The 14,484-nt window shown below is 61.4% G+C and overlaps 1 protein-coding gene across 1 annotated transcript; it reads right to left on the minus strand.

The window, feature by feature from the left end:
• Positions 1–65: 65 nt before the first annotated feature.
• Positions 66–14,310, minus strand: WNK3 (WNK lysine deficient protein kinase 3). Its single transcript, XM_077789641.1, has 21 exons — positions 13,998–14,310; positions 12,557–12,729; positions 12,273–12,493; positions 12,053–12,210; positions 11,871–11,959; positions 11,554–11,773; positions 10,789–10,999; positions 9,725–9,855; positions 8,220–9,653; positions 8,025–8,141; positions 7,619–7,729; positions 7,515–7,542; positions 7,367–7,447; positions 6,472–7,230; positions 5,552–5,619; positions 4,683–4,836; positions 4,316–4,410; positions 3,584–3,786; positions 2,916–3,127; positions 2,342–2,460; positions 66–1,776 (listed from the first exon to the last, which is right to left on the minus strand). Exons 1-21 carry the CDS (start codon positions 14,304–14,306, stop codon positions 1,651–1,653), a joined length of 5,019 nt encoding a protein of 1,672 aa, XP_077645767.1. The 5' UTR covers positions 14,307–14,310; the 3' UTR covers positions 66–1,650.
• Between the last annotated feature and the right edge of the window lie 174 nt (positions 14,311–14,484).

Below are 14,484 nucleotides of genomic sequence, written 5' to 3' on the forward strand. Positions count from 1 at the left end.
CGGGGCCGCCATCTTGGGCGCGGCGCCGCCTTCGCCAGCTCGAGTGTCGCGGTCCGGCCGCCATGTTGGGAGTGGCGCGCACCAGCCACGCTTTTATTTCTCACATTTTAGGATTTTTTTTTTTTTCCCGCGCTTTTTAACAATTTCCCCACAAAACAAACGCCTTCCCCACCCTCTCGAACCAGAACACTCGAGAATTCACCCCGAAACCTCGCTGGCTTGGTGAAGGGGTGAGGTAGATGAGAGGAAAACACGACAAAATGACCCAAAAATGGGCTGAGGGAGGGGTACAGGAATGAGAGGGGGTTGTTGCACCAGTATGACCAGTATGGGCGGGGTGGGTCACCAGTAAACCCAGTACAGCCCACCTGCCTCCGCTGTGGTCACATTGGGAGAAATTCCAGGCCTGTGAGGGGCTTTGGGTGAAAAATGAGAATTTTGGGGGCTCTGGAGTGTTTTGAGAGGAAAAAAAAAGAATTTTTAGATAAATGAAAGGTTGGGGTTCAACTGTTTGAGTTTTAGGGCAAAACAAGGCCATTTAGGGGCTAAAAATTTGGGTTGCTTCATGTGGGGAAAGAAGAGTGACAAGGCCCAAAAAAAGGGATTTTTGTGTGAAATGAGGAGATTTTGGGGATGAAAATAGCGATGATACCCTGTGGGGGAAGGGCAGGCCCTAAAAGAGACTTTTTTGGATGAAATTATGCGATTTGGGGAGCAAAACCAGGGGTAATGTTGTGGGAGGGGTAAAAAAAGGGGAGATAGGCCCAAAAAAGGGGTTTTGGGGTGAAACAAGGCAATTTTGGGGCCAACAAGTGGCATCACATTTGGGGAGGTGAAAAAGATTAGTGGAAAGGCCACAAAAAACGAGATTTTTTGGGGTGAAATGAGGTGATTTGGGGGCTAAAAAATGGGGACACCTCATGCAGAGAGGGAAAGGCCCAAAAAAGGGGATTTTGGGGTAGAATGAGGGATTTAGGGCAGAAAACTGGGGTGGGCAGGGCACAAAAAAGGGGAGTTTTGGAGTGAAACAAGGGGATTTGGGGCACCAGGAAGTGCGGTCACCTTGCAAAGGGGGAATGACCCAAAAAAAGGTGGGGTTGGGATACAATAGAGAGATTTTGGGGCCAAAAAGGGGGGATTTGGGGTCAAAATGAGGTGGTTTTGGGGCCAGAAATTGGGGTTCGGGGCGCTTGAGTATCCTAAAAAGGGGATTTTGGGGGTGAATTGAGGCCAAAAAGTGGGTTCAGCCCACATGGGCAGCAAAAAAGGGGAAATTTTAGGGCAAAATAAGGCAATTTTGGGGCCAGAAATAGGGGTTCGGGGCGCTTGAGTATCCTAAAAAGGGGATTTTGGGGGTGAATTGAGGCCAAAAAGTGGGTTCAGCCCACATGGGCAGCAAAAAAGGGGAAATTTTAGGGCAAAATAAGGCAATTTTGGGGCCAGAAATAGGGGTCACAGCACAGGACCCAAAATAAGGGGAAGTTTGAGGTGAAACGAGGTCATTTTAGGGCTGGAAATTTGGGGTCACCAAATGCGGGGAGGGGGGTAAAACAAGGGGGTTTTGGGGTGAAACAAAGCAATTTCGGGGCTGAAAATTGGAAGTTTGACCCAAAATCTGGGTGTTGGAGGGGTCAGGGTCTGGGGCCCCCCTCACTCTGCCCCCGGGGGGAGGGGGCTGCCCCCCCCACGCAGGGCAGGTTTTGGGGGGGGCAGCTCCCCCCATTTTCGGGGGGTCCCACGAGTGCCGCGCAGGGTGGAGACCCAGGAGGAGGTGGCCTGGAGGGAGTGGGGGGCAAAAAAAGTGGTGTTCAGGTTTTGGGGATCCCCCCCAGACCCCCAAAAAGGGGGTGAAGTGCACCCCCAAGCCCCCAAACCCTCCAAAAACGACTGTGGGGATCCCCCAGACACCAAAAAAGGAAGTTCAGGGTCCCCCTCAAGCCATGCCAGCCCCCCAAGATGCCCCCAGCCCCCCAAAAATGGGGTGAAGCTCCCCAAAATGGGGTGCAGCCCCCCCCAATAGATCCCCTCATACCCCCAAAAAGGGGGTTCAGCTCCCTAAAAGCAATCTCAACCCCTCCCCAAAAAACCCTCACAGCTTTCCCACCCGCCCCGAGACTCCCAAAAATGGGGTGCATGGCCCCTGTAGACCCCCAAAATCCCCTGAGCACCTCAAAAATGGGATGCAGCCCCCCAATAACCATCTCAGACCCCCCAAAAAATCCCCCCAGACTCCCAAAAAGCCCTCCCGACCCCTAAAAATGGGATACAGGACCCTTCTAATCCCCCAAAAAAGGGGTGCAGGCATCCCAGACCCCCCCAAAAGTCCCCCCCAGCCCCCCACCTGGGCCCTGGCCGTGTCCTGGACCCACTCGTCCACCAGCCGGTGCAGGTCGTCGGTGAAGAGCCCCTTTTTTGGGGGGGCCGGGGGGATCGGGGGGCCCGGGGAGGGAGCTGAGGCTTCTGTGGGTGAGGGAGGGGAGTTTGGAAAACAGGGGAGCGCCCCAGGGCCCACCTGCACCCAAAAACCTCCCCCTGCACCCCAAAACCCCTCCCTGCACGGCAAAACCTCTTTTTACCCCAAACTGCGCACCCTCAAAATCCCAAAATCCCTCTAAAAATTCCCCTTTTTACCCCTAAACCTCCCCCTTCATGCACAAAATCCCCTCTTTGTACCCCAAAACCTCCCCCTGCACCCCAAAATCCCCTCCTTGCTCCCCAGCATCTCCTTTGCACCCCAAACCCCTCTTAGCCTCAACCTCCCAACACCCCAAACCTTTCATACCCCAAAACCCCCTCCCCCTGCACACCAAAACCTCCTCTTTTTACCCCAACCTCCTTCCCCCACCCCAAAATCCACTCTTTGTCCCCCCAAATCCCCTCTTTTCCCCCCAAAATCCCCTCTTTTCCCCCCAAACCTGTCAGGGCCACTCCCCGGCCCCTCCCTCGTGCCCGGGCCCCCCGAGGCCGCCTCGGGGACCCCCCGTGGCCGCGCTGGGGGGGGGTCCCACCGCCCCCTCCCCATTTCGGGGGGTCCCCCCGGGCCTCTTTGAGGGCCCGGAGCCGCCGGTGCAGCTCCCGCAGCTCCCGGTCCTGCCGCGCCCGCAGCTCCAGAACCTCCTGGATGTGCCTGGGGGAACCAGGGGGGGGTCACGGGGGTCCCCAAAACCCTCCCAGGGCCCCCAAAACGTCCCCAAGACCCCCAAAATCTCCCCTGGGCCCCCAAACTCTCTCAGGGGGCTGCACTGGCAGCTCCTGGGACCTCCTGGACGTGCTTGGGGGACGTCCCCAAACCCCTCCTGGGACTCCCAAAACCCTCCCAGGACCCCCAAAACGTCCCCAAGACCCCCAAAATCTCCCCTGGGCCCCCAAACTCTCTCGGGGGGCTGCACTGGCAGCTCCTGGGACCTCCTGGACGTGCTTGGAGGGGTCCACCGGGGTCCCAGTCCTGCCACACTCACAGCTCCAGCACCTCCTGGATAAGCTCAGGTGGGGTCAGGGGGTGTCCCTAAACCTCTCCAAGCCACCTTGGGACCCCCAAAACCTCCTCAGGACCCCCCAAATCCCCCCAAAGCCCCTCACTCACTTTTCCCGCAGCCGCCGCAGCTGCTCCCGCAGCGCCTCGTCCTCGGGCTCCGAGTCCCCGTCGCTGCTCAGGGGGGTCTCGGGGGACCCCGGGGGGAGCAGGGGGGCCCCGGGGGGGTGTGGGGGTCCCCCCAGCCCCCCACTCTCACTGCCTGAGCTGGGACCCCCCCAGTCGCCCTCGGGGTCGGCGGGCTCAGGAGGTGGCTAGGGAGGGACAGGGGGAGAGAGGGGTGACAGGAGATGGGGGTGAAGAGGGGGAGATTTGGGATCCCTGGGGCAGTTTTGGGAGTCCCTGGGACAGATTTGGGGGTCTCTGGGGTAGTTTTGGGGATCTCCGAGGCAGTTTGGGGGGTCCCTGGGGCAGTTTGGAGGTCCTTTGGAACAGTCTGGGGAGTCCCCAGGGCAGTTTGGGGGTTTCTGAGATAGTTCTGGGGTCCCTGGGGCAGTTTGGGGATTCCTTTGGCCAGTTTAGGGGGGATCCCTGGGGCAAATTTGGGGGGTCTCTGGGGTGGTTTGGGGGTCCCTGGGATAACTCTGGAGTCTCTTGGGGTAGTTCTGAGGTCTCTGGGGCAGTTTTGGGGGTGTCCATGTGGCAGTTTTAGGGTTCTTGTGGCCCTTTGGGGTCCCCAACACCCACCTGGCAGTGCCCTTGCCTTGGGGGGTCCCCGAGTTCCTCTGGCTCCTCTGTGGGACAGGAGGTCAGTGGGGGGGTCACAGGGGTAAATGGGGGTACAGGGGGGCACACGGGGGTATAAATGGGGGTACAGGCAGTGCAAATGTGGGTACGGGTGGGGCACATGGGGGTACCATGGTGGGGTACATGAAGGGCTATGAATGGGGGGCACAGATTGGGGTTTAGGGGTACAGGGGGGCACAGATGGGGTTTAGGGGTACCCATGGGGGGACAGATGGGGTTTAGGGGTACCCATGGGGGGACAGATGGGGTTTAGGGGTACAGAGGGGGCACAGATGGGGTTTAGGGGTATGGGGGGCACAAATGGGGTTTAGGGGTACCCATGGGGGGACAGATGGGGTTTAGGGGTACGGGGGGCACAGATGGGGTGTGGGGCTCCCCAGGGGTTTTGGGGTCCCCCCCGTACCTGTGTGGGGGTCTCCCCCCACGGAGGGGGGGCGCAGGCGCCGGGCCCAGCTCTTGATGCGGCGCCCCCAGCCCTTGCGGGGGCTGCGCAGGCGGGGGCACAGCCCCAGCGGGAAGGAGGCACCCCCGGGCGGGGGGCGGGCGGGGGGCACGGCCTGCGGAACGGGAACGGGATTGGGAACGGGAATGGGACTGGGAACGGGAACGGGATTGGGAATGGGAACGGGACTGGGAATGGGAATGGGACTGGGGACACGGCCTGCGGAACGGGAACGGGATTGGGAACGGGACTGGGGGCATGGCCTGCGGAATGGGATCGGGAACGGGAACGGGACTGGGAATGGGACTGGGGGCACGGCCTGCGGAACAGGAACAGGATTGGGAACAGGAATGGGAACGGGAATGGGGGCACAGCCTGCGGAACGGGAACGGGATTGGGAACGGGAATGGGGGCACGGCCTGTGGAACGGGATTGGGATTGGGAACGGGAATGGGACTGGGAACGGGAACGGGATTGGGAATGGGAACGGGACTGGGAATGGGAATGGGACTGGGGGCACGGCCTGTGGAACGGGATTGGGATTGGGAACGGGAATGGGACTGGGAACGGGAACGGGATTGGGAATGGGAATGGGACTGGGGGCACGGCCTGTGGAACGGGATTGGGATTGGGAATGGGAACGGGAACAGGATTGGGGGCACGACCTGCGGAACGGGAATGGGATTGGGAATGGGAACGGGACTGGGAATGGGAATGGGACTGGGGACACGGCCTGCGGAACGGGAATGGGATTGGGAACGGGAATGGGAACGGGAATGGCACTGCCTGCAGAACGGGATCGGGAACGGGAACGGGACTGGGAACGGTACTGGGGGCACGGCCTGCGGAACGGGATTGGGATTGGGAATGGGAACGGAAACAGGATTGGGGGCACGACCTGCGGAATGGGAATGGGATTGGGAAGGGGAACGGGTCTGGAGGCACAGCCCTCAGAATGGAAATGGGAACAGGACTGGGGGCACGGCCTGCAGAATGGGAACGGGATTGGGAACAGGATTGGGAACAGGAATGGAAATGGGAATGGGATTGGGGGCACGGCCTGCGGAATGGGAACAGGACTGGGAACAGGAATATGGGAATGGAATCAGGAATGGAAATATGGGAATGGGGATGGGAATATGGGAATGGGAACAGGAAACAGAATGGGAACGGGATTGGCAACAGGAATGGGATTGAGAACAGGAATGGGAATTGGAATATGAGAATGGGGATGGGATTGGGAATGAGGATGGGAATATGGGAACAGGAATGGGAATTGGGATGGGAATAGGGGTGGGAATGGGGATGTGAATGGGATCAGGATTGGGGATGGGGATGGAATGGGAACAGGGCGTCAGCACAGCCAGGGTACACCAGGGTCAGCGGGATCTTGGGGTTGAGGGTTTGGGGACACTCAGGTTTTGGGATTGGGGGAACAGCACAGGCTGGGGTTGAGGGGACACTGGGGCCTGGGGTCATCATGGTCTTGAGGTTTTGGGAGACATCAGGGTCTTGAGGTTGGGGATTTGAGGTCATCGGGCTCTTGGGATTTTGGGTTTGGGGGATACTGACATCTTGAAGTTAAAGGGGCATCAGGAGCATGGGGGTTTTGGTTTAGGGTCATTAGGGTCTTGGAGTTGGGGGTCATCAAGGCCTTGGGGCTGAGGTTCTGGGGTCATTGGGGTTTGGGGTTCAGGGACACCAAGGACTCAGAATTTGGGCGACAGGGAGTTTGGGGTTGGTTACAATCATTCCTGGTCTTTGGGGAACACCAAGGTCTTGGGGTTTGGGTTTGGGGGACACCAAAATTCTGGGGATAAGGACAGGGGCCTCTGGTCCTTGAGGGACACTGAGACCTTGGGGACTGGAGGACACCTGGGGCTTGGAGGCGTCCAGCTCTTGGGGTGGGGAACACTCACCTCTGGTCCCAGGGGTCCCTCCTGTCCCCAAGCACCGGTGACGAATGTCCCCAGTCCTTGGGGGTCACCTGGTGGCTCTGGGGGCCCAGTGATGAATGTCCCCAGTCCTTGGGGGTCACCTGGCTCTTGGGACACATCTGGCTCTGGGGGGTCGGGCGGTTCCCTGGGTCTCTCCTGCTCCCACGGGACAGTGGCTGTCCCCTGTTCCTGGGGGACACCCAGCTCTGTGTCCCCAGGGATGAGGGGCTCTTGGTGGTCATCGAGCTCCAGAGGTTTGGGGACAGCCACGTCCAGATGTCCAGAGCTGGGGTCACTCCGCCCCAGGCATTGGGGAGCCCCCAGATCTTGGGGTTCGGGGTTGATCCTCTCTGGTGCGACCTCCTGGGGACCAGTGACAGCTGTCCCCAAAGCCTGGGGGACACCCAGCTCCTCCGCTTTGGGGACATCCAGGTCCTGGGCGTTGGGGACCCCTGTCTCCGGCCCCCCCGGCCCGTCCTGCTCCGACGCTCCGCTCTTGTTTGTCCCCTGTCCTTGGGGACCCCCCTGGGATGTCCCCAGGGCTCTCCGGGTGGGCGGGGGTCCCCCGGGGCCTGTGGGGAGGGGACACCCCCGTCAGGGATGGGAGGAAGGGGTGACACCCCGTCAGGGACAGGGGTGTGGGTGACACCCCCCAGCCCTGGGGGGTGGTGGCAGGGCCGTGTCCCCTCCCAGCCCCTGGGGACGCACCGGTGGCCTCGCGGTTCCGGATGGTTTGGTTGATGCAGAACCTCCAGCGCCCCACGGGCGATGACTGGGGGGGGCCTTCCCCTGGTGGGGGGCGAGGGGTCAGCGGGTGGGGGGTGACCCCAGCCCCCTCCCCTTCTCCACTACTCACCACCTGCTGGCGGCTCCAGGGGTCCCACCTGGGGGGAGACACATTTGGGGGGTCAGAGGGGGGTCTGGGTGGGGGGAGGGGGGAGGTGGGGGCAGGGGGAGCACCTGGGGGTCCGGGGCGGGGGTCCCGAGGAGCTCCCGCGCCTGCGTCACGATGGCCTTGAGCTCCTCCACGAACTTGTCCCGCTCCCCCTCCAGGACGAAGTTGTCCTCGACCTGCAGGGGGGACACGGGTTGAGGAGGGGACAGAGACTGGGGAAGGGGACATGGACTGGGGACATGGGGACACAGAGTGGGGAGGGGGACTCGGATTGAGGGGGGATGTGGGTTGGGGAGGGGGACACAGACTGGGGAAGAGGACGTGGTTTGGGGGGGCACAGATTGAGGGAGGGGGACACGGACTGGAGGCAAGGACTTGCTTCAGAGGTGGACATAGGTTGGGGAGGGGACAGGGACAGGGGACAGAGACTGGGGAAGGGGACACGGGGACAGCTCGGGGCTTGGGGGTCACCATGTAGCAGGCGATGTCCTCGGGCGCGTCCCCGTCCACGTCAAACCTGAAGGTGACCATCTTGCTGTCGTGGGTCTCCAGCTGGCACTCCACCGTGTTGTCCCCAGCTGAGGACACCTGGGGGGTGGTGACACTCTGTGACTGTGCTGGGATGTCCCCACGCAGCCCCCCACAGCCCCCCAGCCCCGCCCTGACCTGCAGCACGGTGAGCTGGAAGCGGGCGGGGCGCTGGCACGACGCACGGCGCTGCCGGGCACGCGGCCCGGGGACCTCGGGGACATCGGGGACGCGCAGCAGGGACGCGGCCTCGGCGGGCACTGAGGGGTCCTCGGGGCCAGGGAGCACTGGGGGTTGTGGCACTGGGGATGGTGGTGGCATCTCTGGGGCTGGTGGCATTCCCATGGCTGGTGGCATCATGGATGGTGGTGGCATCTCCGGAGCTTGTGGCATCCCTATGGCTGGTGGCATCATGGATGGTGGTGGCATCTCCAGAGCTTGTGGCATCCCCATGGCTGGTGGCATCATGGATGATGGTGGCATCTCTGGAGCTTGTGACATCCCCGGGGCTTGTGGCAGCACAGTTGGAGGTGGCACCCCTGGGGCTGGTGGCAGCACAGATGAAGTTGGCATCCCTTGGGCTGGTGGCATCATGGGTGGAGCTGGCATCCCTTGTGCTGGTGGCATCCCTTGTGCTGGTGGCATCACCATGGCTGGTGGCACCATGGATGATGGTGGCATCTCTGAGGCTGGTGGCATCATGGATGATGGTGGCATCCCTTGGGCAGGTGGCACCCCTGGGGCTGGTGACACCCCCATGACTGGTGGCATCACAGACGGAGGTGGCATCCCTTGTGCTGGTGGCATCATGGATGGAGTTGGCATCTCCGGGGCTGATGACATCCCCATGACTGATGTCATGATGGACAGTGGTGGAACCCCCAGAGCTGGTGACATCCCCACCACTGCTGGCATCCCTGGAGCTGGTGACATCCCTGGCACCAGCTGCGGCTGCATGGCGGGAACTGGCTGTGGTGGCATCCCCTGGGCTGGTGGCACCCCCTGGGCTAGGGGCATTCCCTGGGCTGGTGGCATCCCAGATGGTGGTGGCATTCCTGGACCTGGCAGCATCCCCTGGGCTGGTGGCATTCCTGGACCTGGCGGCATCCCAGGGGTTTTTGGTGGCATTCCAAGGCCTGGCTGCAGCTGCACCATGGGGACCAACTGTGGTGGCACCCCAGCCAGGGGTGGCACCCCTTGGGCTGGTGTCACCCCTGGCACTGATGCCATCCCCTGGGCTGGTGTAACCCCCGGAGCTGGTGGCATTCCGGCTGGAGGTGGCACCCCCAGAGCTGGTGGCACCCCCAGAGCTGCTGTCCCCCCTGAGGCTGGTGGCACTCCTTGCGCTGGTGACACTTCAGGAGCCGCTGTCACCCCCGCGGCTGCCAGTGCCACCCCTGCTGCCACTCTTGGTGCCATCCCCGGCCCCGGTGCCCCAGGTGCCACCTGTGGCTGTGCCCCCACTGTCACCGACCCCCCGCCACAGCCACAGGGGTCCCCCTCAGGCCCAGGTGGCTCCATGGCGGCTCCTCCGGTGCCATCCTCTGCTGTCCCCTCGGTCCCCTGCGTCACCTGCAGGACACGGGGCAGTGCCAGGGGGGTCTGGACCCTTCCAGGACCCCCCCAGTGTGATGGGCACTTACCAGTGGTGGCACAGGGGGGGACACCCCATCCTGGGGTCCCTGTGGGTACCCCCAGAGCTGCTCAGGTGCCCCGGTGACACCGCAGGGACCGGGGACATCTGTGGGGGGGGCGTTGTCCAGGAGCCCCTCAGCTGTGGGGAGGGAGCAATGGGGGGGGTCACTGCTGGGGGGTCTCACTGGGGGCAGGGGGCACTTTGAGGGGCTGAGGGCAGTTTGGGGGGACAAAAAGGGGCAATTTTGGGGGGGCTGGCAGCAGCCTGGGGGTCCAGGGGCAGTTTGGAGGGGGTGGGGGAAGCCCAGGGGTCACACCAGTGACAGGCAGAGGGGCAGTTTTGGGGGACCAGGGGCAGTTTTGGGGGCAGTGGGGATAGTTTGGAGGGGTTGGGGGAAGCCCAGGAGTCTGGGGGCAGTTTTGAGGGGTTGAGGACAGTTTTAGGGGGTAGTTTGAGGGTCTGGGGACAGTTCTGGGTGTCCAGGGGCAGTTCTGGGGGCACTGGGGGCAGTTTTAGGGGGTAGTTTGAGGGTCTGTGGGCAGTTCTGGGTGTCCAGGGGCAGTTCTGGGGGCACTGGGGGCAGTTTTAGGGGGCAGTTTCAGGGTCTGGGGGCAGTTCTGGGTGTCCAGGGACAGTTTGAGGGTCTGGGGACAGTTCTGGGTGTCCAGGGACAGTTTGAGGGCACTGGGGGCAGTCTTAAGGCACACTTTGAGGGTCTGGAGGCAGTTCTGGGTGTCCAGGGGCAGTTTTGGGGGCACTGGGGGCAGTTTTAGGGTGCAGTTTGAGGGTCTGGGGGCAGTTCTGGGTGTCCAGGGGCAGTTCTGGGGGCACTGGGGGCAGTTTTAGGGTGCAGTTTGAGGGTCTGGGGACAGTTCTGGGTGTCTAGGGGAAGTTTGAGGGTCTGTGGGCAGTTCTGGGTGTCCAGGGGCAGTTCTGGGGGTACTGGGGGCAGTTTTGGGGCAAAGTTTCAGGGTCTGGGGGCAGTTTTGGGTGTCCAGGGGCAGTTCCGGGGGCACTGGGGGCAGTTTTGGGGCAAAGTTTCAGGGTCTGGGGGCAGTTTTGGGGTCTCACCAGGGCCGGGCGGGGGTTGCTCCCGCAGCAGCTGCTGCCGCACGTGCTGATCGACCTCGGTGTCCTCGCTCTCGGGGGCCCCCCGGCTCTCGGGGCCCCCCCGGCCCTCCGCCTGCTTCTTCTCCCGAGTCTTCCTCACCAGCGCCAGCCGGTCCCGGATGGATTTGGCCACGGCCTTGGAGTCGCTCTCGTGGAAGAACCCGGATTTCACCTGAGGAGTGGAATTTGGGGTGTCCAGGGGGGCAGCAAGAGCTGGGGGGGGGGGGCTCAGGGTTGGTTCCAGAGGGAATTTTTGGGGGGTGTTGGTTTTGGGAGAAGTTCAGGGATGAATTTTTGGGGTGTCAGTTTTGTGAGAGGTTCAAGGTGAGGTTCAAGGATGAATTTTGGGGAGTGTTGGTTTTGGGAGAGGTTCAGGGATGAATTTTTGGGGTGTCAGTTTTGGGAGAGGTTCAAGGTGAGCTTTAGGGATCAGTTTTGGGGGAGAGGTTCCAGATGAGGTTAAAGGATGAGTTTTGGGACATTGTTGGTTTTGGGAGAGGTTCAAGATGAGGCTGATAGATTAATTTTGGGGTGACTTTTGCTCTGGAAGGGGCTCAAGAAAAGTTGGTGGAACCAACTCGGGTTCCCGGGTGGATTTTGGGATGTCACTGCCTTTGGGGGTGTTCAAGATGAGCTTGAGCCACAATTTTGGAGGCTCATTGCATTTAGGGAGAATCGAGACCAATTTGCACCTAACCCTGAGGGGTTTTGGGGTCACTCCCTCACCATCTCATAGGCCACCTCCTCGGGGACATCGGCCTCCAGGTTGAAGCTGAACTCGATGGCCTCGTTGTCCTTGTGCTTGCCCTTGAGCTTTTTGGGGTCCTCCACCCAGAGCCGCAGCGCCAGCGCCGGGTCCAGCCCCGCGTCCTCCTCGGCCAGCTCCACGCGCAGCCCCGTGTCCTCGGCGAAGAACGCGTGGTCCAGCAGGTCCCGGATGGACAGCCTGGCGTGGGGGGGCGGGAGTGTGGTCAGTGTGGTCAGTGTGGTCAGTGTGGTCAGTCCTGGGTGGCCACGGGCCCCCAGACCACCACCCCACCCACCTCTCAGCCTTGTTCTGCCGGATGCAGCCCTCGATGATCTCCTTCACCTCGGGGTCCGTCACCTTGTGGAAACTCGCCGGCTTGATGCCCTGTGGGGGGACACGGTGACTTGGGGGGCTCTGAGGGGGGTTTGGGGGGCTCTGGGGAGGTTTGGGGGTCTCAGGGGTTGGTGGGACACCCACGCTGGTGACTTTGCGGTAGATCTGGGCGGCGTTCTGGCACTCGGAGTAGGGGTACTCGGACGTGCCCATCTCCAGCATGCACATCCCGAAGGCGTAGACGTCCACGGACTCGTCGTAGCGCTCCTCGTACATCTCAGGGGCCATGAACTCGGGGGTCCCTGTGGGGCGGGCGGTCAGGGGGGGCCCTCAGGGGCGTCCCCGAGGTCCCCGCGGCGCTCACCGATGACGCTCTTGGCGAAGGACGTGCGCATGAGCGTGGCCAGCCCCAGGTCGCCGATCTTGACGGAGCCGGTGGGGCCGGTGATGAAGATGTTGTCGCACTTGAGGTCGCGGTGGATGATGGGCGGCGTCCTCGTGTGCAGGAACTGCAGCCCCTTCAGGATCTGCCGGCACCAGCTCCGCAGCACCTTCGGCTTCATCACCTTGAACCTCTTGAGGTACCTGTGGGGTCCCATCAGCCACGCCCAGACCCCCCCACGGCGTTCCCTCGCGCCCCCAACTCACGTCTTGAGGGTGCCCGAGGTCATGAGCTCGGTGACGAGGACGATGCACTTCTTGCCGCGGAGCGAGGACTCCCAGGAGTCGTAGAAGCGGACGATGTTGGGGTGCTGCAGCCCCTTGAGCATCTCGGCCTCCTCCTTGAAGCGCTGCTGCTCCGCCTTGGTCAGCTTGCGGTCCTGGGGGGCACAGACACACCCCAAAGTCCGGCAGCGGCGTTGGCTCCGGGCTCCAGGGTCAGCGCTAGCAGCCCCCAGCCCCAGGATGGTCATGATTGCCTTCATCATCATTCTCCAGCCCCAGGATCATCATCACCATCATGCCTAAACCTCAGGGCCATTGACAGTACCATCATCATCATTCTCCAACTCCAGTATCATCAGCAGCAGCAGCACCATCAACCCCAAATTCCAGGGTTGGTGTTATCATCATCATCACCATCAACCCCAAATTCCAGGGTTGGTGTTAGCATCATCATCATCATCAACCCCAAATTCCAGGGTTATCATCATCCCCATCCTCAAACTCCACGGTTGTTGTCATCACCATCATCGTTATTCTCCAATCCCAGTATCACCATCATCCCTAAACCTCAGGATCATTGTCAGCATCACCATCATCATCATCCTCCCCAACTCCAGGGTCATCATCCTCACCCTCAAACTCCATCATCATCATCCTCACCCGCAGTTTCGGGGTGTAGCAAAGCACTTTGGGGGACAAGTGGCTCAATTTGGGGGGAATTGATGGGATTTGGGGTGGCTGTGGGGGGCAGAGACGGGAGGGGGGTGAACTGTGGGGGTTGTGGTGAATTTGGGGTCTCAATTTGAGGGGCCAGTCAGGGGGCTCATGATGAATTTTGGGGTGTCCCTATCTTTGGGAGGGGCTCAGGGTGAGCTGAAAGGCTCATGGGTGAATTTTGGAGATCACCAATATCGGAAGAGCCTCAAGACAAATTTGAGGAACCAATCACAGCTTTGAAAGGGCTTCAACATCAATTTGAGGAGCCAATCAAGGGGTTCATGTTGAATTTTGGGGTGTCTGAGTTTGGGAGGGGTTCAGGGTGAGCTCAAAGGACCAACTGTGGGATTCAAGGGTGGCTTTTGGGCATCACTGATATCAAAAGAGCCTCAAGCTGAGTTTGTGGAGCCACTCACAGCTTTGGAAGAAGTTCAACGCCAACTTGAGAGGCCAATCAGGTGCTTCATGACAAATTTTGGGGAGTCCCCATCTTCCAAAGAGCCTCAAACCCCCTCCAAGCACCCACCATGACAAATTTTGGGGTGTCCCCATCTTCCAAAGAGCCTCAAACCCCCTCCAAGACCTCACTACGCAACCACCCCATCCGATGTCCCAAAAGAAGCCAAATTTCACCTCCCACCCACCAACTCACGACCCCCAGCCCCCCAAAAACTCACCCCTCACCCCCATCCAGCTCGGGGCTCACCTGCAGCTCACACCAGGCCACCTCCACCCAGGTGTCGGTGTCGAATCCCTTGAAGACCGTCTTGAAGGCGCCGCGCCCCAGCTCGATGTCGAACTTGAGGAAGCGGCCACCGGGCGAGGTGGCCACGGCCTTCATCTCCGCCTCCTCCTCCTCGCCCCCCCCGAGCCGGGGGTCGCCCCGCGGGCCGGGGTCGCCGCCGCGCTCGCCCCGCTCCTCCTCCTCCAGCACCTCCACGCTCTTGCGGAAGAAGCGTTTTGGGGGGGCGGGGGGGGACGCGGGAGTTTTGGGGTCCCCCAGATCGGCCGCCATGGTTGTCCCCACTCCCCCCCCCCCACCCACCCCAAAAATTTTAGGGGGTGACCCCCCCCACCTCCGCCGCCCCCTTGCCAGCCCACCTGCCCCTATGGATGGGGGGGGAGGGGGCCGCGTGTCCGGGGGTGGTTTAGGGGGTCTGGGGGGGTCACCTCGATTTTAGGGGTGTCCCCCC

The sequence above is a fragment of the Lonchura striata genome, chromosome 36, assembly GCF_046129695.1.
Source record: "Lonchura striata isolate bLonStr1 chromosome 36, bLonStr1.mat, whole genome shotgun sequence".
Taxonomy (NCBI): domain Eukaryota; kingdom Metazoa; phylum Chordata; class Aves; order Passeriformes; family Estrildidae; genus Lonchura; species Lonchura striata.

Excerpts from the sequence above, each read along its gene's own strand:
- WNK3 (XM_077789641.1), bottom strand. The coding sequence starts at position 14,306 with ATGGCGGCCGATCTGGGGGACCCCAAAACTCCCGCGTCCCCCCCCGCC. Across the intron at positions 12,211-12,272 it reads CTTCGCCAAGAGCGTCATCG|GGACCCCCGAGTTCATGGCC; the intron begins GTGAGCGCCGCG and ends CCCGCCCCACAG. Across the intron at positions 4,837-5,551 it reads TTCCGCAGGCCGTGCCCCCA|GCCGTGCCCCCCGCCCGCCC; the intron begins GTACCGTTCCCA and ends CCCGTTCCGCAG.